The sequence below is a fragment of the Sciurus vulgaris genome (assembly GCF_902686455.1).
Source record: "Sciurus vulgaris genome assembly, chromosome: 1".
In the NCBI taxonomy this organism is placed as follows: Eukaryota; Metazoa; Chordata; class Mammalia; order Rodentia; family Sciuridae; genus Sciurus; species Sciurus vulgaris.
The window spans coordinates 71,678,224-71,704,126 of NC_136461.1; the positions used below are offsets into that span (position 1 = coordinate 71,678,224).

General features: G+C 32.9%; 1 protein-coding gene across 2 annotated transcripts in view; it reads left to right on the forward strand.

Annotated features, from left to right (window-relative positions):
* PRKACB (protein kinase cAMP-activated catalytic subunit beta) overlaps window positions 1-25,903 on the forward strand; it is a 110,737-nt gene that overhangs the window by 22,942 nt on the left and 61,892 nt on the right. Inside the window, exon 1 of one of the 2 annotated variants that reach the window (XM_079139867.1) lies at window positions 24,373-25,005. The exons of the other annotated variant lie outside the window; for it this stretch is intronic. Within the exon in view, the coding sequence (XP_078995993.1) occupies window positions 24,819-25,005 (187 nt within the window). The 5' untranslated portion in view covers window positions 24,373-24,818. Of the gene's footprint in view, window positions 1-24,372; window positions 25,006-25,903 lie in introns of those variants that run through there. 2 annotated transcript variants of the gene reach the window in all.

Below are 25,903 nucleotides of genomic sequence, written 5' to 3' on the forward strand. Positions count from 1 at the left end.
CTACAAATGGGCCTGAGGTTTCTCTTTGGGGTGATGGGAAAAATGTTCTCAAGTAGTGGTAATGATTGCACAGTTTTATAATTTACTAAAAACCACTAAATTATGTACTTTAAAACAGGTGCATTTTATGGTACATAAATTATAGCTTAATGAAACTCTTTGAAATGATAACTGACTAGGTACTTTAAAAATATTTTGTAGTCTGAGATGCTAGGGCAACACTTGCATGAAAGACAGCTGGAAGAAATCATGGCTAGAAGTACACCATGATATTAGGAGAAATAATGAAAATGGAAATGAGAGGGGGGATATGCATTATTAAATTATATCACATTATTTGTAATAATGGAAACTGGAAATAGTTAAAACTCCATCAATAGAGAAACAGATAAAATATGCTACCTTTGCAAAAAGTAATTTGAAAAAGGATATATAGAGCATGACACCATCCAGGAGTATATTTTTTCAGAAAGAGTGGTATGTATGTTTTCTGTGTAAACATGTATGTACAAGTATTAAAAAAAAAAAAAATTGAAGGCTACAACAAACTAATTTAGAATAGTGTTTGCTTCTAGGGAGCCCAAAAGAGGAATCACAGTGAGCATAAGGAAGGCCTTTGGTGTTATTTGTAATATTCCAATTTCCAAATAGATACTTTATTCAAAATTGTATAATTTTTAAATGTATAAACAGATATGAACTAAAGCAAATATTTCCCAAAATCAATAATGGTATTTCTGGCTAGGGAAAATGAAGAGTGAGCAAAAAACCCAAAAATGACATTGATAACTCTGTGTGCTCAAACCAGAGCTGAGGAAAACAGCAAGAATGGAACAACAGCTGTCCATCATGGTCACTGACTTTTTAAGATAGCATCTGTCACTAGAGTAGGAAAACCTAGGATTGACCTAGAGAGAAAAAAGTCTTAGGAATCATTGTATTTCATTTGTGAGGGCTATAATGTTATTTGAAAGACTAGAGTATAATAATTTAGAATATTTTGTAGCTACATATGCCACACTTTCCATCCTCTACTTATTTGATAATAGTAATCTACTTATAAAATTTGACTGTTTTTCAAATCATCTCTAATAGTATTCACTTTTTCAGTGAAGGAAAATGGAAATCACTTTTTTCATTACTTAGCAGCTCTTAAAAATAAGTTTATGTATAGAAAGTGGTTGATACATGTTAAAAAGTAAAGACAATTTGAAAATTATTTTTGTTTTTGGCATGTATATTTATTGAGTTTCAATAGGCAGAAATCTAATCCAAACTAATTAATTTAGGAAGGTAAATAATTTTCTAAATTAATTTGAAAATTCAAGTAGTGAAATGAACTTTAAACACGGCAATATCCAGGACCTCAATCTATGTCATTATTTATGTCTCTTCCTCTTTTTCTTTCTTTCTCTGCCTCTGTCATCTCTTTTTATGTCATATAGTAGTGGTATAATTTGTTTCATTGTTGAGAAGCTGGAGCTTGAAGGCACTGGAGTATCACTTCTGGGGAGCCTTATTTCCATGGCCATGTTTACCATAACAAATATACATTGCAAATATCACAGGAGAATTTTATTTGCATCCAAAACTTTAGAAACAGGAAGTCCAGGAAATATAGCTTTCTAGCCTCTCCTACTATTGTAGAAAGAGAATGGGAAGAAGGGTTTTGAGTGAACCAATTTGTAGCATCCAGCATGGTTCACTCTTTCAGTCACTCATTACCTATTTACACCCTTCTACTGATGGTTCCAAGTGACAAGGATAGTCACAATATGCTGTACCTAAGTTAATGTTACAGTCTTGCATATAAATAAAAACATGTTAAACTTTTAAGCAAAAAGAGAGAACCAAAATTCCATTACTTCCTGTGTCAATCTCTGGATGAGATTCACTCATGTCAGTATCACATAAATATAATGTCCACAATCATACCATCATACCTTACATAAAACTATTGAGAGAAAGGGAGAAGGAAATTAATGTGTGTGTATGTGTATAAACAACATATATATTGATGTGTTTATAGATATATAGATACACACATAAGCATACATATAGCAGCACAAGGTAATGTGAATGGGTGTATGAAGCAGCCATTGTTCTGATTGGGAGTTGCTATTATATTTGTAACTTTATTGCAAACTCCGTGTTCCTACCACCAGCAAATAAGCTAAAAGGGATATTTTTTCATGGTGGTAGCTCTGACCGTCATTCTTAAGTCTTTGAGACCTTGCTTAAGTTTTCTGTACACATGTTGACTTATGATGGGGTTACATCCAGACAAAACCTTTGTAAATTGAAAATATTTTCAATATTGTAATTTCAAAATGCATTTAACACACCTAATCTACCAAATATCATAGCTTAGATACACAGTGTACTATATTGTTTATTTACTCTCATTATTATTATGTGACCATTTGGGAGCTGCCTCTTACTGCCACTGCCCAGGATCTCAGGAGAGTATCCTACTATGTATTGCTAGCCTGGGAATAGATGTAAATTCAAAATTTATAGTTTGGCTTCTATTGAGTATGTATTGTTTTCACACCATTGTAAAGTTGAAAAATCATTAATTTGAACTATGCTAAGTTGAGGAGGATCTGTATTGAATTGCTGAAGCATGTATTTGTTTTAACCACTCGATATGGAAATTACAAGGAGGTATCTCAAAGTCTCTTGGGATCCAGACATATTCCTCCCTACCTCCATTTTATGACAGGAAGCTGTGTCTCACTGATACCCAGGATTAATCACCCAAACAGAAATAATAACTCCCCCTTTTTGACCTGTTATTTCAGTGAAATGAGGAAAATGGTTCCAGTTCAAGTGATTCATTGTTACATCACCTTGGTAGCAGCATCCCTTCCATGGGTACTAAGATTTCTGAACCATCAGAGTCCAAAGCTGTGGTGACAGGAAATAGAAATTTTTTTCATTGGATAATTAAATATGATACTGATTTCATTAATTCTCACATACATATTTTAACCTTCTAATGTCTGATATTAGGATACCTCCTAAATTTAGTGGTATCATTTAGTTGTGGCAAATCAGGCCATTCTTATATACTTGTCATTATTGCATGCACAAACTTGGAAATAGATATTGGCAGCTTGCAAGAAAATGTAGAAGTGGTAGCAAAGCACTTCAAAAATTACTTGGGTATTGGATATCTGTCATATTCCTGATATCATAATAGATGATTATATGAAAACTCAATAATGACTTGAATTAAAAAATAATTTGGGGGCTGGGGATTTAGCTCAGTTGGTAGAGTGCTTGCCTTGCAAACATGAGGCCCTGGGTTCAATCCTCAGTACCATAAAAAAAAAAAAAATTGGGGGGCTGGGGAGGTACTCAGTCGGTAGAGTGCTTGCCTTGCATGCACAAGGCCCTGGGTTCGATCCCCAGCACCGCAAAAAAAAAAAAAAAAAAATCTGGAAAAATTAGATTCTGAATGAGAGGGAGTTATAGAAGTTTCTTACCATTTTTTTTCATTTTTGTATGTACAAGGGTGACATAAAAAGTTATGTCTAAATCTAAAATGGTTTTCTTAAAGAAAAATAAAAATTATAATTAATAAAGCATATAGTTTAATTTCTGGACATTATTCTTTCTTGGTGGTAATGATCTAATTATAATTCTTAAATTGATATTATTGGATTCAGGGAAATAGAGTACTGAGATCTACCACTTATATATCCACCCTCTGGTTCCCAGATATACATTTATATTTGAAGAAACAACATTATATAGTGGTCCCTGGCCAAATTTCTTTCATATATGAGCTATAACATTTCAGGGCCTTTCAAGTTTTCTCCGCAGTGACTAATCTTGAATAATGTTTGAATTAGCAATATTTATTAATCATTTGTCTTTCTTTGTTGTTTTTTCTAGTGGCCATTATGAGCTTTCTGTATCTTTGACATTGTTACTATTTTGTGTCAATAAGCAAAAGATTTAAAAATCTTTTTCTAACATGTTCATATTCTCTTCATTAATTAGATTATGAAACAAACTGTCTACTATATTTTTGGAATTTTTTGTTTTTATAAATTATTGCTTTTTATGTATGACCTATTGTTTTGTTATGATTCAGTTTTCTGTATAAGATTATTTTTATTGACTTTATGACTTATTTTTATAATCATATTCCATTACGGATTTATCTAAATTTTTATTTTGATTTCTTAATATGTAAATTGAGTATTCCTCATACACATTGAAGAATCAGTAATTTTATACTTTTTTATTGAAAAATCCCAAATATAGCTAAAATGATCTAATCTCATCTCAATTTCCACTTAGCAAAATCTCCAAAAATGCCTGCAACCACTCTATTAGCACCTGATAGAATGGAAAGTCTAGTGGGGGAACTTGGGGTGAAGAGTGAAAGGCACAGGTCCTTGTGAACACAGTGCTAGAATCTCTTCCCAGGGTGTTAGAAGGTTCCATTACCACTTGAGGTGTCCTGAAACTTGTTTAGTTTCACAGAAAATCTTCTGTGGACCTCATGTTCAGTTCCCTTTGTGCGGGAGCCCCTTTCCTCTGCGTGATCACATTCCTTTTCTACACTTCTTGAGACATAAATGCATTTTCCCTGCTGTTAGAAGTGGAGTTTTCCCTGCCATTACAACTCTATTCCCTTTGCTGCTGGGCAGAGGGGGCTGCGGGGGGGGGGGGGGGGGCGGGGGGGTTTGGCTTTATCCTCCATTTAGTACCTTGACATCTGGTGCATTTAAGTCCCTCCACACAACCCCTTTCTCCTCTGAACTCTAGAGAATAGGGTATGTGTCAGGTCTCTTGAGCGAATGGTTCTCTTGAAGCCCCACACTTACTCTGAGAGAAGGGTGAAACATCTCTCCCAGACAATTTTGTAGACCTCACAACTTGCTCCACAATAGTTTCTCTCCAGGAACTCTTCAACCTCTCCTCCTGATGTAAATTGACTAAAGCTAGCAAATCTGGTTTTATAATCTCTTAGTTTGTCTCTCTAGATGACCTAGTCCTTATCAGTCTCTATCTAAGGGCAATGAAAATCTATTGTTACCTGCAAATGTCATAATTTTATTCTTATTTATGGCTGAATAATATTCCATTGTGTGTGTGTATATGATATATATATATATATATATATCATATTTTCTTTATCCATTCATCTGTTGAAGGGCATCTAGGTTGGTTCCACAATCTAGCTATTGTGAATTGAGCTGCTATGAACATTGATGTGGCTGCATCACTGTAGTATGCTGATTTAAAGTCCTTTGGGTATTAACTAAAGAGTGGGATAACTGGGTCAAAAGATGGGTTCATTCCAAGTTTTCTGAGGAATCTCCACACTGCTTTCCAGAATGACTGCACCAATTATTTGCAAGGAATTGGAGAATATCATGCTAAGTGAAATAAGCCAATACCAAAAAACCAAAGACCAAATGTTTTCCCCATAAGTGGATGATGATACATAATGGGGGTGGGGGATGAGAAAAGAATGGAGGAACTTTGGATTACATAGAGGGAAATGGAGGGAGGGGGCGTAGGTAGTATGAAAGATGGTGGAATGGGACAGACATTACCATATGTACATGTATGATTACACAAATGGTGTGAATCTGCATTATGTAAAACCATAGAAAGAAAAAGTTGTACCCCATTTGTGTACAGTGAATCAAAATGCAGTCTGTAAAAATAAAAAATTTAAGAAAAACCTATTGTTTTTTACTAGGGAGGGCTGGTCACTTGAGAGAAAAATAAAGAGAACTATTTTAATACAGCTTACAATCTTAGGTATTTGCTTAATTGCTTTCAGTCTTCAGTTTTCTCCTTGAAATCTTATATTCATTTAAAAGAATTATTTTAGGGTTTATGCATTTTAGGTCCCAATAGGAGGTACCAGGACTACAGAGATAACAGATCCATTATAAATGGATCAAATGAAATGGGAAGAATAATATAATGAATCTGCCAAATTAAACCATAGTGACTAAATTATCTTAAACAAATAATATAAAGTAACTGTTTTCTTAATAGTTTTATGAAATTTTATTAAAAAAATTTTCACCTTGCCATTATATAGTAACTACTATGGATTTTACCAAATTAAATACATTAAATGCAACATTAAATAAAATTAAATTAAATGCAACATGTACTAGTAATTCTTCATTAAATTGTTATTGAAATCGAATGCAATATAGAAATGATTTGGAGGCCTTTATTTTTTCATAGATCTTTGTGAATGGATTTATGAGAGAGAGAGAATGGGGATTAGTCTTCAGATGTGGTAATCTGTGTGAGAATTTTATAGTTTGATTTGTATACATGAAATAATGTTTTTGCATATTTCTAGTATATCACATTATTAGTATAAGGATCTAAAATTGTGTTTTATATACTCCAAACTAAGATAAGGACAATAAAAGATTTTTCTGGATCTGTATGTGAAGCTTGAATGGCACTATTCTGCCACCTTCTGGCTAAGCCCATATTTTGTACTGCTGGGAGCCAAGTGTCACCTAACTTCCTGCCATCCTTGTCACCAGATCATTTATTTGGGGACTCTTAGAGATTTCCAGTGGGATCAGTTTAAGCGATATCATAGTTGTAGTGCTATGTCATATTTATTTCTCAGGTCTAAAATGTGTTAGTTTCAGACCAGGACATCACATGGTGATATGTGGGAAGTTTCCCCTAGAGTATGTAGTTATAACTACTTTTGCCTTTTCCACAATACAAAAGAGTTTTCAAGTATTACTTGATATTAAAATGGTATCAAGGAGGGTGCAGTGGCTTACGCCTGTAATCCCAACAATTTGGGAAGCTGACACAGGAGGATCACAAATTTGAGACCCTAAGCAATTTAGTGAGACCCTGTCTCAAAGTAAATAAAATGGACTGCAGATGTGACTTAGTGGTAAAGTGCCCCTGGGTTCACTCCCCAGTGCCAAAACAAAATGAAACAAAACAAACAAACAAACAAAAAAACCCCAGCAACAACAACAAATCAAGTTTGTTAGCTATTTATTACAATCACAACAAGAAAATTATTTGGAGAATGATATAGAAATGAAAGCTACTGAAATCACTGTCAAATTCTCATAGAGAAACTAACAGTGGTCCATTTCATGGTTTGAATATAGCCCTTGCTGCTCTGTCACTGAGGCTTTTTTTAAAATAAACAAGTTTTTTCTATTCTCCAGCTCCCAAATTAGCAAATGAATTAAGACACCCCCCCCTACCCCCAGGGCACACTTGGAATGTAATCTTTGAATCCCCTCTTTAAAAATCCTTTGTTACTTCTGGTGGGCAGAATTGCTGCATCTAGGACAGGAGTTCCCTGTTCCTCCTTTGCCGGCAAAGCAATAAAATTTTCTTTTTTCAAAACTAGGTCCTTGTTTTTGAATTGACATGGGGGTGTGGACCAAACTTTCAGTAACAAAACTAATGCTGGGTTCAGTAACCAATACTGAATTCTAAAATAAAAGGACAATCCACATCATATTAAACAAAACCTTAGTACTTTATATTATGTGATGCTTCAGTTTATTTCTGTATTTCCCAGTTATCTATAAAATGATTTTGGAAAAGGCTTATAACTTTCAAAATGTGATTTTGAGAAATAAGTTTGATAAACCTCATGAGGGGAGGTAGGAAGAAGGTATTAAAATAGAATACTTTGGAATATTTCAGTTTTGTGACTTTTTTTTTTTGATACTGGGAATGAACCCAGGGGCAGGTGCTTAACCCTGGCTTAACCAAACCACATCCCCAGCCCCTTCTTTATGTTTTATTTAGAAATAAGGTCTCACTGAGTTGCTTAGGGCCTCACTAAATTGCTGAGGCTGACTTTGAACTCTGATTCTCCTTTCTCATCCCCTGAGCCCAACTGAGCAGAGCCACTGGGACTACAGGCATGCACCCTGCTAGTTTTTTGACTTTTTGCAACATACTTAACCTTTGTACCTCTGGAAAATGAAATAACAATACCTAAGCTAAAGGTGGGTTGTTATGAGGAATAAATTTGTTATTTACTTTGTGTAAATCACTTAGAATAATGTTTGACATATAATAAGTTAGCATTATCAACAATCTTACAACATTGAGAATGTATTAAATAGTCTAATATATTTGTGTAGATTCCAGAATATTTTATACAATGAATTTTATATTTTATTGCTGTTGTATATCTAAAACTAAACTGAAATAGAGAATAGTGGAAATATATAGCTCCTGTAGTATAGAAATATATGTCAAATGCTGGGGCCTAATAAAGGTCCTTTCTTCTTGTCTGTGACTTATTTTTGACTTGAGATTCCTAAAACTCACATAGAAGAGTTACGGTGTCTCTATGAAATCAATCAATTAAAAAACATTTATTGAAGGCTATGTGATTATCATTGTGTTCCACACAATGTGTTACATTGTGTTCTACACAGCAGATACCAGGAATGCAGAGATAAACAGATCCATTGTAAACGGTCAAATGAAATGTGAAGAACATATAATTAATATCATTATATTCCAGAGGTAGAAAATTATGTGAAAAGCTCACAAAAGAGAAGTTAAAACATGTAATTATTATAAAGTGTGGTCAGTACAATAATGTTGGTATTAATATATTTTAGGAGCTAGAACACAGAAAATAACATTGAACTAGACTGAGTGCCAAATGGGAATTTGAAAGAGAAGTTCATATGAATAGAACTTTTATGCTTGGTTTTTGACTACTGATTTATCTGTATTTTCTCACATCTCATACTGGCACTACTACATAGGCTTTCACATCCAGAATACTTTCCATATATCTCCTGAAGGATGAAGTTTTCAAGTAAATTAAATTTAGTGGAGAAGACCAAACTTATATCATGCTAGTTAAGATGAAAGTAAAATGTGTTTTTCTGGAAGGACATTTGTACATGATATCTGAGCTTATAGATCCCTACCTTCACTGTCCTTATTCTGTAAGTTTAGACTAGCTACACTGGCAGTCAAATACCTGAGGTCTGAAACTTACTCTACTGCACACTGTTGAGGGCTTTCCTGTGAGTGACAGGAGTGACTGTGTAGTTCCCTGCTTCATTTGTGTACAGGTAGTAGGGATGGAAAGAAGTTTCTTCTTCTTCACTTCAGTTTCAGGTATTTAGAGAGCTCCTCCATGGTGATTTAAAGTGGGCTGTCTGGCCACCATCACGGCTAGCGAATCGTGTATTAATGCAAAAGTTCTCATCAATGGGAAGGGCTTTGAATGTTAGAGAAAGACAGTCCCTGCATCAAACATGATTTAGTCTTCCTTATTTCCATATTTCATGTAGTATTCTGGAAATAGAATCTCAGTTTCCCTACCCCTCTCATTTTATTACATTTAAGTCTTGTATTTGTTTTCTGTTGTTACCAGAAGAAATTACCATAAACTTAGTGGTTTAAAACAACAATCAACTCCTTTATTATCTCACAGTTCCAAAGGTTAGAATTTCAGGCACTTACCTGGAATTTCTGGGAAATAATCTACTTCCAATTCTACATTTTTGACCAAATCTAGTTCCTTTTAGTTGTAGGACTGAGATGTCTGTTTCTTTGCTGGTCGTCATTTGAAAACTGTTTTTAGCTCCTACAGGCCTTTCATTGATGCTTGGTCATGGGCCTGACTAGCTCAGAGCCAGCAAGGTACTTTGAATTCTTCTCATGCTTGGAATCTGATGACTTCTTGCCATGTCTCCCTTTTGCTTCCTGGTGGAGAAAGTGTGCCACTTTAAAGAGTGATGTAATTAGTTTGAGTCCACCCTGAGTAATCCAGGAGAGTCTGTTTTAAGGGCATTAATTAGTAGCCTTAAATACATCCACAAAGTCCATTTGGTCATGAATCAAAACATATTCACAGGTTCCAGGAATGCATAGAATTAATGGGAAGAGGGTAGCATTCAGCTTAGCAGAAATGTGTTTAATTCTCAAGTATGGTTTTGAATTGAAGTGGAAGATTATATGTGCAAAAGTTTGAAGTTAATCTGGGCACAGTGATGTACACCTAAAATCCCAGTGACTACAGGAGGCCGAGTCAAGACAATACCAAGTTTGAGGCCAGCTCAGCAACTTAGTGAGATCTTGTCTCAAAATAAAGAATAAGAAAGGCTGGGGATCTTGCTCAGCAGTAACATGCACCTGAGTTCAATCCTCAGTACTGGAAAAAAAAAACACTATGGAGTTAAGAAGGGACATGTCTTCAAGAAATGGTAGTTAAGTTAGTACTATTGCAAGATGTAAATGAGTAAAATGACACTAAGGCTGGTGTAAAGGTGCTTGATTATTGTGCTAAAGGTTTGTATTTTATAGTCCATGAGAAGTCATTTGAGTTTGTTTTGCTTTGGAATGTTGTAAGGCTTAGCAAGATTATAAATTTTTTAAGATTGCTGAATTTTTGAGATTTATTACTATGTGTTATTTTAGGCATTACGGAGAGTCCACAGATGAAAAATATAGTGTGATTATGAAAAATTGTTTAGGTAATTGAAAATACATCAGTTTTGCAATTGTGAAACAGTCAATTCTGTATTAATAATGGTATCATCTTTGTCATTAGGTAAAAGTTTATATAAAATCTAACTTTTTTAAAATTTTGTGACAAAAGGACTATAACTTGATGATTTATTTAGAGGAGCATATGTTAATTTCACATGATCAAGGTGGAGCCTATTGAAAGTCAAGCTGCATCTTTTAAAATTTTTAGTTCTAAATCTATTATTAAATTATTAAAATCAGACATGATGGGACTGTCTTCTAGATTCAATTAAAAGGAAGTAAGTACATGTTACCCTATCTCTTCCATTGATTGCACCTACAATCCTTAAGAAGAAGACATAAAGTAGCTAGGGAAAACTTTAAAAAGTAAATAATAGCAGGCAGATTGGGAAGTGAATTCAAAATTTGAAAAGAGATATTTATGGTAGTGAACTTCATGGCTTAATAAAATTCCTCCCACATCTCCCAGTTTAGACTCAAGCTGTCTGAATCCTGAAAGTGTGCAATGGATTCGGAGAGAAAATTCTCCAGAAGAAACTGTCTCATTTTGAAGAGAGAACCTGGAAGGGAAATCCCTACAGAAAGGATAAGTAAAGGAAATCCCATTTATTTGATTTTTCCCCTGATCCTTGCTCAAACAGACACACTACTACACTGCACTCTTGGAATAGCGGTGATAGCCAAGTGACTGCACAGGTGTCTAGAACTAAAAGAGAATGGAGATGACACAGAAAGGAATTAGAATACAAGATTAACAGTGAATTAGAATACAAGAAATTTTCTGTTGTAAACAATGGAAAAACAATTGAAAAAAGGAAGAGTGTTAAGAACCTGTGATTCAACATAGAAATGTCTTAACAGGCTATCGGCCAATATAGGAGAGGAAACATCAACATCTTAAAGACTTTAATAGCTGAAAGTTTCCCAAATTTGGCAAAAGGTATGAATTTACAGATTCAAGAAGCTTAGTGAATGTCAAGACCCATCATGTTCATATTTTCGAAAAACAAAGATAATTCATCACCAGTACTCTTTTTTTTTTTTTTTTTTTTTTTTAATTTATTTATTTTTTGGCACTGGGAATTGAACTCCTGGGCACTCAGCCACTGAGCCACATCACCAGCCCTATTTGGCAGTTTTTAAATTTAGAGACAGGGCTCACTGAGTTGCTTAGTGCCTTGCTTTTGCTGAGGCTGGCTTTGAACTCTTGATCCTCCTTTCTCAGCCTCCGGAGCTGGTGGGAATATAGGTATACACCACTGCACTGTGCATGAATCATTAGTACTCTTGTTTAAAAGAAATGCTAAATGAAGGAAGCTCTCAGTCAGAAAAGAAATGATACCAGAGAGATATTTGGAACTTCATGAATGAAAGAAGATCAACAGAAATGATAAGTATCTGGGTAAATATTACAGACTTTTTCTTCTCTTTGGTTCATTAAGATATGTATAATAGTGGAAATAAAAATAACAACATTGGTAGGTTTCCAGTATTTTGTGCAGTTTATAAATTTCCCTTGAAGCAGTATAGTTTTGATTCTAAATAGATTATAAAGGCAAAGTATACATATTAAAATATCTAGAACAACATCAAAAAAGAAACAAAACCAGATCTCTAGAAAACCAAAAAAAGAAAATCAACTATGCAATATACAGATATTCAAGTAATCCAAAAGAAGGAAGGAATTTAAAACAGAGGAATTAAAAATAGAAGAGACTCAGGATTAGCATTGAAATGATCCTAGAAATTTTTAGGAAAGATCCTACAATTTATCTCACCTTTTCTTATAAGAAGAAAAAGCTAAATGCACTGAGAATTTGTGATTTTTCTAGACTAATCAGAGAAATAAGATTGTAGGGCTACTACCAACCTGAATTGCAGAGCTATAAGAAAATCTAAAGGACCACGATGAGATCTGCTTACGTAGAAGCCACTAGAGCCATAAATTGGTGGGGACATTTAAATGATAATCTAACAAATTATTGAAGGCTAAGTGTGAACTAGCATGAGAGTATGAAACTCCTAGTGCAGCAGTCTTAGGGAAGCCCCTATATTTTCATGGATTTTAGCTCTAGGAATTCCCATCAGGCTTTCAAGGTGAAGATCCTGGGGAAGGCCCCCTTATGGATCTTGGAGAAAGAGGGAGTATAATAATAATGAAATATGCCCATAGCATTCTCCAGCAAAGTCTACTCTGTAGAGGGAAAAAAACCCTACCACATTCATAACCCAATTTGGGGAGAGCATTCTTCCCATTCCAGGTTCCTTTAGTCTTCCACAATTGAATGGGGAGGTAGATACACCACAGAAATACTTTTGAAGATCATAGCCCAGGAAAGGAGGTAAAGTTAAATATTGATCTTGAATCCAAATATTGTGTTTTCCATCTCCCATACCTTACCACCATGCCAACATGGCTACAGTATAATAATGTTTTACAATGGAAAGAGCTACAAGGCATGGACCTGTCTCTGAGAAGGTATATTGGGGGAAATCCAAAGTCAATAGGGGAGGCAAAGAGCAAGGATAGTAAGGGAACTTGAAGCTTCTAACATCTATAGCAAACATCAAATACAGCCTGCCTTCTGGCCAGCTTAATAAATCTATACAGTAAATTCTCATTTACTTCTGTTCTTATTACCCCGTGCAACATGGTGAATTTTCAACAGAAAACTAGAAGGCATTCCCAAAGGAAAGAGTGAATAATGTAAATAGAAGAAGCAAGTAAATATCAGACTCATATTACTGATGTTGTAATCATATCATTACTAATCTATCACGATTATCATGATTAATATGTTAAGAACTCTAATGAAAAGGCTGGGTAACATGCAAGAATGAGTAATGTAAACAGAAACTTAAAGACAAGGAAATCCTAGATATGAAAAAACTATAATAGAAATGAAGTTTGCTTTTTATAGGGTCATCATTTATAATGGACATGGATGAGGGAAGAATCAAAGAAGTTGAATGTAGGTCAGTAGAAACTTACTAAACTGAAATGCATCGAGGAAAAATCAATGAACAATGAACAAATATATGAAATCCATGAACTGTGCGACAGTTTTAAAAAAGTATAACATGAATAATTGGAATACCAAGAGGAGACAGATGAGAAACGAATCACGATAAATGTTTAAAGGAATAAGTGCTGAGAATGTAATGGAATTAATGACAGACTTCAAAAGATAGGCCTAGGAACTTCAGAAATCACCAAGCAAAATGTATACCAAAATAACATAACGGTGTACAGCATATTCTTAAATAAGGGGGAAGAAAAATATTCCTTCCCTATAGAGAAACAGGATAGTAATGGACTCCATATTGTAATAGACTCCATATCATTATGCAAGCAAGAAGAGAGTGAAGTAAAATATTTAAAGAATTGAAAGGAAAAAAATCCCCACTCACCTAGAATTCTATATCCAGTAAAATTATCCTTCAGAAGTGAAGAACAAATAAAGACTTTTTCAGACAAACAAAAACTAAGGTTATTTATTGCCAGCAGATCTGTTCTGACAAATATGATAAAAGAAGTTTTTCCAGAGAGAAGAAAAATGAAATAGGCTAGAAACTCAGATCTACATAAAGAAATATAATCTGGAAACAAAAGATGGTAAAAACAAAATCTTTTATTCTTATTTTTCATTGATTTAAAATATAACTATTTAATGTATTAATAGTAACTTTGTATTGACAATGTGATAATGGCAACACATTATGTGATAATAGACAAGTTAAATTAGTGATATTGTGTAAGGGAATAGGAAAAACAATTTGGGAATAATGTGTTAAAAAGTACCTGCACTACAAGGAAGTAGTATAATGCTATTGGAAAGTGGACTTTGTCAATGTTTTACAGTAAAAAATATTTCTTGAATCATTGATATGTTAAGAGAGGAAACTAACTGGAGTCATAAAATGTTGAGTCAAAACAAGAGGAGGTATAAAAGTAGGGGAAAAAGAAAAAAATAAATGTAAGTAGAAATAGTTACAAACATGGTGGATGTTATGGTTTGTTTTTCAGGTATCCCCTGAAATTTCATGTGTGAGACAATGCAGGAATAATCAAAGGTGAAATGATTAAATTTTGAGAGCCATAACCTCATCAGTAGTTTAATTCATTCGATGGATTAATAATTTGAATGGATTACTGGATGGTAATCCAGTTTTAGGCGATTATATATCTTGTCCCTGCATCTTGTGCTCTCTCTTTGCTTCCTGGCTACCAAGATCTGAGCAGCTTTCCTCCACATGCCTTTTAACCATGATGTTCTGCCTCACCTCATGCCCAGAACAATGTTGTCTGGCTGACCATGAATTGAACCTCTAACTGAGCCCAAAACAAACTTTCCTCCTCTAAGTTGTTTCTATCAGGTATTCTGGTCACAGCAGCAAAAAGCTGAGTAACACAGTGGATATTAGTCTATGTAAATAGTCACTTTTAAGAATGATGTAAATATACCAATTAAAAGAGATTTTCAGAGTATATAAAAGCAAGACATTAAAAAAACAAAAACTAAGATCTAGCTATTCATTGTCTGTAAGAAGTCCACATTGAACATAAAGAATCAAATAAATAAAAAAGGATGGAGAAAAATATACTATAATATATACTGTATATAAAAACATACTATAATATATAATATCATTAACAGAAAGGAAACTAGAGTAGCTCCAGTAATTTCAGAAAGAGCAGACCTCAGAACAATGAGAATTATCAGGGTTAAAAAGGTATATTTTATATTTATTTGGTGGTCAATTTTCAAAAGACCTAATAATCCTGTACACATACACTTAACAACAGAGGGTCAAAATACATGAAGCAAAAGCTCATAGAACTGCACTCTTATAGTTGGAGGCTATACCACTTCTCTTAATAATTGATTGATCAAGCAGGCAGAAAATCAGCAAGTATGTAGTTAACCTGAACAGTGCTAGTAAGATCTACATGACATTTGCATAATATTACATTAAACAGTAGCAAAATACACATTTTTCTCCAGCTTATATGGAATATTCACTCACCAGATTAAACCATATTTTAGGCTGCAAACTACACCTTAACAAATTTTTTAAAAAAGAAGTCATAGAAAGTATATTCTCAGATCATGGTGGAATTAAACTGGAAATCTATGAAAGTAAGAGAACTGGACAGTCCCTAAATATTTGGAAATTAATTAAGAAACTCATTTCTAAATAGCACATGGGTCAAAAAAGAAGTATCAGGAATTTTAAAATATCTTAAGTAATAATTAAAATACATTTTATCAAAATGTTTGGGATTTAGCAAAAGCAGTACTTAGAGGGCAATTGATAGCCATAAATGCATACACTAAAAAGGAAGAATGACTTCAAGATGAAGACAAAGTTCCCTGAGGAAATTAGAGAAAGAAAAACAATTGAAGCCCAGTGAAAATAAGGAAGGAAAGAGGGAGGGGGAAGGAAGGAAGGAAGGAAGGGAGGGAGGTAGGGAGGGAGGGAGGGAGGGAGGGAGGGAGGGAGGGAGATAGGTAGGGAGGGAGGGAGGAAGAAAAAAATGATAAAAAATTAGAGCAGAAATTATAATACTGTGTAATTTCAATTATATTACGTTCTGGAAAAGGCAAAACTCTGGCAATGGTTAGCAAAATGTAAAAAAAGATCGTTAAGTGTCAAGGATCAGGGAAGCACAGGGGATTCATTAGAATGGTAAATTATTCTGTATGGTGCTATAATTGTGGATACATAACTATGCCTTTGTCCAAACCCATAACACTTACTTCACAAAGAGTAAGCCTAAATGTATGCAACATTTAGAATAATCTTTTAAAAGGTTGATGAATCCTAACATGGGATGCAGTTTGTGACAAAATAATCTGTTACAAATGTATGGGAAGGGATTAGGGGTAAAAGGTGCTGACCTAAGTAACTAGAAATAAGGGACATCTGTAAGACTACAAGCAAAATGAAAGTATACATAACATCATACTCTAGTCGATAAAGTTGTTTTCCTTATGGATAAAGTTGATAACTTACCAAGTTAACATTCTGAGATTGCCATCTGTTTATGTCAAAATCAAATATATAAGTAAATGGATGATGAATTGTGGAAGCCAAGTTTTTTACTATCAGAGTGGGAATTTACAGATAAGAAAGGGGAGGAAGCTAGATGAAATCATGCAATAAGGAATTACCATTGGGGATACCAGGATGAACTTACGTTTAGCTTATAAACAGAGTTATGTATAGAAATACTTGGAGATAGGGGAATATACATGTGTTAGTACATACATATATTTCCTTGTTCTCTTACCTCCAGTGGCACCTTCCAGTAGCAATGAAAAAACCTGGTTCTCAGATTTTGATTTCTAATACCATTCTCCAATAAAAGGGAAAAAGGCTCCTTGGAGAAATTGCTGATTCTAGGATTAGGATAGGAAATATGCAACATGAGCATGGAATATCTTGGGGTGCTAGGAAGTAAGTAACTGCTCAAACACTCATATACACGTGCATAAACATAACACACACACAAAAGATGGGTTTCAGGAGGCAACTGAAATAGCTTCCAGTGATCAAAGCTTGAATAAATAACAGTATTAGATTTTAGCCCAAAGTATGAAATAAATATACAAAAGTGCATACTTATGTAGATAAATGATTAAATAAATAAACCGGGGAAGAGACACATTGCCCATGCAGAATTCTACAATGCCCTCAGAAAGTGGAGTATAACTCCTTAAATGTGTACTGTGTGTAGAGACTTCCTCCCAAAATAGTACAGTATGGAAAGAGGGGAAAAGAGTGCCTACAGTGGAAACATCTGACGAAAGCCACCTCCTTCTGACAATCAAAGTCACCATCTACAGTAAAAGTCATGTTGATAGCATAAACCCTTGATATGTGTCACTTTACCTCTGTGGTCTTCCTGTTACTAAGCCATCACCCTAGGCTAAACATGAAGAAAAGCATTCATATTCCTATTGAAGGACCTTCTATGACATAGCTGACCAATGCTCCCTAAATTTCTCAAGATGATCAAAAACAAGGAACATCTGAAAGACTGTCATAGCTGAAAAACTGAAGGAAAGATACGAGTACTAAATGTAATATGGTATCATGGATGGCATCTGGAACAGAAAAAGAATACCAGATAAAAACTAAGAAAATCTGAATAAACTAATCATAGTGTATCAATAAAGATGGATGAATTCTAAAAAAATCTACCATAAAAAAGTAAAGTATTAATACTTGTGGAAACTGGGTATGAATTATATGGCAAATCTCTGTACTTAAAATCTTTGCAATTTTTTTACAAATATAAAACTTTATGGTCTCTGTTGGTACATTGTAATTGTACATAATAGTGGGATTCATTGTGATATTTGTACATGCACATAATATAATTTGATCAATCTCATTCTCCAGTAACTCCCCTTTCCCTCCCTTCCTCCCTTTCCCTGACTACTCTCCTGTTTCACTGGTGTCCTTTCTTTTTTTGTTTTAAATAATTAGTTATAAAATAAAATGTTTATTTTAACAAAAAGTTCTATTTATATAATAAGTCTAGAAAATGCAAATTATCTATTGTCAAAAAGCATCAGATGTGTGGAAATATGGAATGACAGGAGGGATAAATTACAAAGAAGCATGAGAAAAGTTATAGGGATAATGGATGTGTTCATTATCTTGATTTTGGTTATGATCTCAGAGTTGTATTTTAAATCAAGACTTATTAAACTCTATAATGTATTAACTTCAAATATGTACAGTTTATAGCATTTCAGCTATATTCATTAAAGCTTTAAAAATGGGGGGGGCAGACAGAAGAGAGATTGTAGACTTAAGTCCAGTTATACCAATAATTACATTAAACATAAGTGATCTAAACAAGACCCAGCTATGTGCTATGCTCTTATACATTCAATATTTTCATGTAAATTGTTTAAAAGCAAAAGACTTGGGGGAAAAGATACACTATACAACACTATCAAATAAAAGCTATGTCAGTGACTGATTAATATCATACAAAGAACTTCAGAAAAAGAAACAGCTAGGATTAAGACAGACAGATATAATGATAAAAGTGTCAAGGCATTAGGAAGACAGAAAAATTCTAAATGTGTATGCACCTAATTATAGAGCTTCAAAATACAGGAAGCAAAATTTGACAGAGGAAGAAACAGAAAAATCTAATCTTCAAAATTGAAGTCTTCTGGAACCATCTCTCAGTAATCTGTTGAATAATTAATTAGAAAATGCAGAATATGGAAGACCTAAGAAAAACAACATTAACCAAATTAACTTAACATCTACAGTTAAATTTATACTTAACAGTAGTGGAAAACACTTTTTACATATGCATACGGAACATTCACCATGAAAGACCATATGCTGGGTCATTAAAAAAAAAAAAAAAAACCATAACAAACTTAAAGAATTAAAAATCATACGAAATGTTTTCTGACCATGATGGAATTAATTTAAATTTCAAGAACAGAAAGATATTAGGAAAATCCTCAAATACTTAGAAATTTAGCTGGGCGCAGTCACCTGTAATCCCAGCAGCTCCTGAGGCTGAGGCAGGAGGATCAAGAGTTCAATGCCAACCTCAGCAACAGCAAGGTGCTAAGCAACTCAGTGAGACCTTATCTCTAAATAAAATACAAAATAGGACTTGGATGTGGCTCAGTGGTCAAATATCCCTGAGTTCAATCTCAGCTACCAAAAACAAGAGAAAAGAAAGAAATTTAAATATCACACTTCTAAATAATCCATGGTCTTCAGGAAAATTTGAAAATATTTTGAACTGAATGAAAATAAAAATACACCAAAATTTGTCAGATGCACCCAAAGCATTTTTCAGAGGAAAATGTATAGGATTGAATTTATATATTAGAAAATTTTTAATATAGGGATGTAAGCTTCCATGTCATGAAACTGGGGTGTGGGGGAGAAAAATAACACTGAAGATAATAGAGGAAAGAAATAAAGTTAAGAACAGTAATCAAAATACTCAAAAGCAGAAAACTGATGGAGAAAATCAATGAAAACAAAAGATAGATCTTTGAAAATATCAACAAAACTGAAATCCTTAGCCAGACTGACCAAGAAAAAAGAGGATACAAATTACGAATTATCAAGAATGAAAGAGGGGATAATTACTACAGATGCCACATACATTAAAGCAGTAGATAAGTGATAGGTGTTAGATATGACTCTATTCCCATACATTTGACTTAGTGGAAATAGAATAGTTCTTGAAAGACACAAACTACCATAACTACTCATTCAAGATTACAAAGGTATCTCAATTGTACTAAGAACTTCTAAAAATATTTGTAATCTTTTGAAAAAAAAAACCCTCTTGTCCCAAATAGTTTTTCTGGCAAATTATACCAAACATTTAAAGAAAAAATGATTACCATTTCTCACAACCTCTTCTAGAAAATAGGTGATAAAGTACTTCCCAACTTATTTTATGATGTAAATCTTAACCTGCCACCAAAAAAATGCAAAAATAGTATATGCAATAAAACTATGAGACACAGTATATGAAATAAAACTATGAGACAATATCTCTTGTAAACACAAAAAATCCTCCACAAAATGCTTACAAATTGAATCCAGAAATATACAAAAACAATAGTACATCAAGACCAAGAGATGTTTCTTCTGGGAATTCAAGGCAGTTTCAGTATTTGGAAATTAATCAATATAATCCATCATATTAGCAAACTAAAGAAGTAAAATGATGTGATCATATCAAAAGATGCTTAAAAAGCATTAAATTAAATATCCCTCCAAGGTAAAATTCACAGCTAATAAACAATAGACAAAAACCTCATTATCTTAATAAGGAAGATCTGCAAAAAATACTTAACACAAACATTATAGTTAATGAAAAAACAAAACAAATACAAAAAACAAGCAACTGAATACTTTCTTTCTAAGACAGAATATGGCAGGGTTATCCACTCTTACTACTCTTGTTCAACATTGTATTGAAAGTTTTATCTAACACAGTATGACCAGAAAAATAAATAAGAGGCATAAAAATTACTAAAATAACAAACAGCAAAACCATCTATTCAAAGATCGCATGATTCCCTATGTTAAAAATCCCAAGAAACCTACAAAAAGAAAAAGATTATGAAAACAAATAAGTGCATTTATCAAGGTTACAATATACAATATCAATATATAAAACAAGTCATATGTCTATATACCAACAATGAACAACTGTAAAACATTTTTTTAGTACCATTTACAGTGACTCAGTTTAAAATCGGAGTACTATGCAATACTTTAGTACCCTTATAAATATGTATAATTTTGTGCTTTTATGTGTCAGTTAAAAATAAATTTTAAATTAAAAAAAAACTTGGGTATAAATCTAACAAAATATGTGTAAGATCTGCATGTTGAAAACAGTGAAAGACATTGATGAAAGAAATCAAAGACTCAAGTAAATGAAGGGAGTACACTAGGATCATGAATTGACAGACTGAATATAGTGAAGAAGGTACTTATCCCAATGACCATAATTCTTACAAAATCCCAGAAAGATCATTTTTGTAAACAGGGCCAAGCCAATTTGGCCCTGGGTTCCATTCCCAACACCAGTGATTGAATGAATGAATGAATGAATGAAACTCTAGTATCCAAAACAACTTAGAAAATTAACAAATGAAAATAGTGTAAATTTGGAAGATTTACACTATCAGGTGCAGTAACCAAGACAGTATGGTATTGGTAAAAAATTTGACACATAAGTTAGTGGAACAAAATAGAGTCCAGAAATAGACACACACAAATGTGGTCAATTGATTTTTGACAAGTCTAAAATAAATTTACTTGTGAGTGGATGTATAATTGTGGTAAATCTGTACATGGAGTACTTATTAAACTATAAAAATAACAGAAATATTAGACTCAGGACATGGATAAATCTTAATTGCAATGCTATGCTAAATGAAATGAACCAGTCTTAAAAGATTATATACAGTAGGAATCATTTTATATAACATTCTAGAAAAGAAAAAGCTATTATTCTAAAACCTTTATTTAAGTAACAAGGTCAGTGTCACGTCACTTGCCTCACACATGGAGTAAATACATCACTTACATATTAAATATGCTTCCATTTTTTTTTTTTTTTCCTTTAACCTTCTGACTTCTGCAGTACATGGTTCTACTTGGCCCCAACAGGATTGTAAACATTAATGTGGACAATGAAACTGAAAGGCTATAATGTGACTGTCTGAATGAAAACATGTTCACAGATTCTGGACAGTATGTCCAAGAACCAGTCCCACTTGCCACTCTCGTTTCACCCTGACTTCTTCACCCTTGTTTGAAAAATACTGCTCTTGAAAAAAAGTTTGCTTCTTTGGGAGAAATCAGGGTCATGCAGTATAAGGAACCCTGATCTGGGAGTTAGAAGACATAGGTGACTTTGGGCAAGTCACTTAATGTTCATGTTTGTTTTCTCATCTTAAAATAGGGATAATATTATCTGGGCTGCCTACTTCATTGGTAAGGATTTCATGAACTTTGCAATAATTTCACAATGATCTTACAATGCAAATTATTTTATATGTTGAAAATTGCTTGGCAAATTTTTACTAAATATAAGAAATACACTCGTATTTTGTGGTATCTTATGACAGTTAAAGCAAGTTCTACTCTAAAAATTGCTACTTATTCCTAAAAATAATGTAGAAAACAAGTAAGGGCTTTATAACCTGATATAATTGATTATTGAGTTTTAAAATCTAACATTATTTCATTACAAGTTATGACGTTATGGCAAATTTTGGGCATGTGACTAGATGTTATAGTATGAATTAAAATTCTGAAAATAAATCAGGAAGAATAACAAATAATATACTTTCTAGGATTAATTTGATTTATGAAGGAATTCATCATTATAGTTAATACTGTAGTTGTTTCTTTCTAGCAGTAGATGCCAGTAGAGTTCTTTTTTCTTTCTTTTTTTTTTTTTTTTTAAATAAAAATAAAATTACCCAAGCAGTTCCATAGCAACAGCTCCCTGGTCACATTACCATATATAGAAACATTGCTCTTATTATTAAATAGTCAGCTTTCTATAAGTACTCTGACAAATGCAAACAGTTTTATTGAATAAAGACAGATTTTAACTGTAGTTCTTTTCAAGATACTCTGTGGAATTTACTTTTTTCCCATGGTGATTTTGTTTTAGAGCTTATGCATTGTTTTAAATAAATTAATCTCAGTGTTGTACTTGGGAATCTGGAATTTCCATATTTAAGCAATGTTGAATGCAGATAAATCTGGCTATAGATATGTTAAAAATTAATACAATCAGGCTTATCTGTGGGAATTAACTTTTATCTTTGGCAAGGGAATACCATGATTGTAATATTTTGGGGAGACTAATATGTCAGAGAGCTGAATGATTTCTGGTGGTGACTGGAACAGGGGTTATTTTAGAAATGAACATTTGACTGAGTGAAAGTGGAACTCAAGAATGAATAAAACTTAGTAACTAAATATAGTGAAAAAGAAGTTTAATAATGTTATTTCTATTACTTTTGTCTCTAAAAATAAGCAACTTGGTGCTTATTGAATTGTTTAAAATGATGGTCCTATCATAAATAAAATCAAAATGCTTTCCAGTATTTGATGATTCTACTCAGACCTTTAAATTGGTAAAATGAATAAATACTTTATTTACCATATATTTACTGAATATGTAATAGCATACATTGCACTTATGAATTCAAGTAACTCAATTTAGGAACACATTCATAAACAATTTTAACATAAAATCATAAGTGCAATGGAAATAGGAGAGAGCAGTTTATTTTCCTAAGTATGTGGGAGACTGAATAGGTAGCATTTGTAGTGAGCCTTGAAGATGAACAGAATTTCTGTTAGGAGAGCAAGTCAAAAGAATTTTATGCACTTCTTCCCATACAGAATCAGTCCATGCTCTGTGAATTCTTATTAAACACTACAGAGACTTTTTTCTATTAAACATTACAAACACTTATTCAGTGTCTGTTTTTTGTAAGGCACTGTCAGATGGTAATACACATGATATTTATATTAAAGATTTCTATTACACATGATATTTATATTAAAGATAACCAATTTAAAAAGTTTAGTCTTATAGATACTGTTGCCCATTTGTTTAGATTGATACTAATTTTATTACACAAAACGAAGTACACAAATGAGCTGCTATATGGCAAAATTCACTTGTCAGTGTTTCTTAGTGAACTTTTGTGTTTTTGTGTGTATTGCTACAATTTGATATTATTATTGTTCCTATTTATTATATTTGCCAAATGGTTGGCAGGAAATCTGGACTAAAATATTTTTTTAGGAAGAGTTTTTAAGATCCTTTTCTTTTCCTTTCCTTCTTTTTCTTTTTCTTCTCTCCTATTATTTAGAGCTTCCAAAGAGAAACACTGAAATTTTTCATCCTTTATAGGCAAAAGTGGTGATAGCAAATTTTATTGGCATTTAATTGAAGGGCATACTAAGTGAGATCACTAAAGCAGTGGGTCAGGTAAGCAGCAGTCTTCTGTGTTAAGGGTTTGAAATTAACATATCAAATTTTAGAATGTTTTAAAATATACTACCTGTAGGCAGACACATGTCAGTTGATAAGCTATGTTCTGTGGTTCCTGTATATATTAGACTTAAGTCAATGAGTTCTCAACATTGAAATCTTTTTTTAAATTGCTAGCTCAGATTTTTTTCTGAGTTATAACTTGCATACTATCTTATTTTGTAAGAGTCTTGTCATATCTATTCCATACTAATTTTTGATGAAAAGTTAATTGCTTGTAAGGATTCATAAAATATGTATATTAGCCCGTTTCCTGGGAAAATATAGCCTGTCTTTTTCACATGTTATATTTGGAGGGTGATTTGGCCTTCAGTTGTTTGCATAGAGTTGTAATACATGTTTAACTAGTTTCCCTTTTTAAAAAATATTTTTTCAGCCTGCTATGTATATTTATATAACTTTATATTTAATGCTTTTATTAACCTGTATGTTAATATGAAAATATACATAGACCCTTTTAGGCAGATATTGCAAGCTGTTAAAATCCCCTTCTGTAGCTGAGATGAAAAGTTTTGCTAAGAAAAGCTCAGTAATGTGCTGTTTTATATTAACAGGAAACAGAACAGCAGTAGTGGTTTGAATACCCTGCAAACAGGAAGTTTGACACATGCATAGCTCTTAGCTTCTGTATAAGAAGTTGTTGAGCTCCTTCTGGAAATATTTTCAGTTATTTTAAGTGAAGTGTAAATGCACATGAATGGCAGCTTATAGAGATCTACCCTGTAACCAGTGTACAGGTACATCTACTGCTCTTCAGAAGTTGGAAGGTTTTGCTAGCCGATTATTTCATAGACACTCTAAAGGTACTGCACATGATCAGAAAACAGCTCTGGAAAATGACAGCTTTCATTTCTCTGAACATACTGCCTTATGGGACAGATCAAGTAAGTTTTTAAAAAATTTTAAATGATACATTACAACTAGTAGCTAAAGTACTAACTAGAGTTTTAGAATCAAACATAAAGAACCATGTTTTGTTTGTCTTTTTATGATTTGTACAAGGACAATTTGTAAGATGAAGTTGAAAGAATTCCACAAAAACTTGATTATAAGTTGAATTGAAACATGTAGTTCATTGTTTTGTTTTACATATAATTACATAAGTTGAATATCAATGAGAAAAATTTCTACAATGTTCTTATATTATTTCTACTATGTTACTCTGCTCTTTTATTGATCTTACATAAATATGAAAAACTTAAAAATGATCTGTTTTCTTTTTTAAATGTCTTGTATTTATAAGCTTTAAAATTTGAAAGGCAAAAAGGCTTTTGGATTTATAATTAAATTTCTATTATGTTTGCCATCTTTTATTTTAAATGTATGTGTAAAAGTTATTTCAGTTTTTACAAGGAAGACTTTCTAAAAGTAGATTATAATTATTTTATGTAAGTTCTTAAACTTATAACATTATGTATACCAAAAGCTTTTATAATTGTATTTTATGTTATTTATAAATAGGGTCAGGGGGGAAAATTTGTTCAATACATTCTTTCCAGGCATGTTAAAATGTTTGGACTTACTGGTATGCTAAACCATTTTTGGTAACATCCACTTTAAAAAGTAAGTTTAACATATCAACAATATCAGTGCCACCATTCCATATATTACCTTGGACCCTTCCCAAGGTAATTTGTCACTTTGATTAAAAGAACAGAATTACCCTTGGCATTATTGCCCTTTTGTGTGTGTGTGTTTGATCATCAAATAGTACTAGGGTTTACCCCCTTTAGATTATAGAGGCAAGTTAAGGAAGAAAACTCAGTTAAAAAAAAAAAAAGT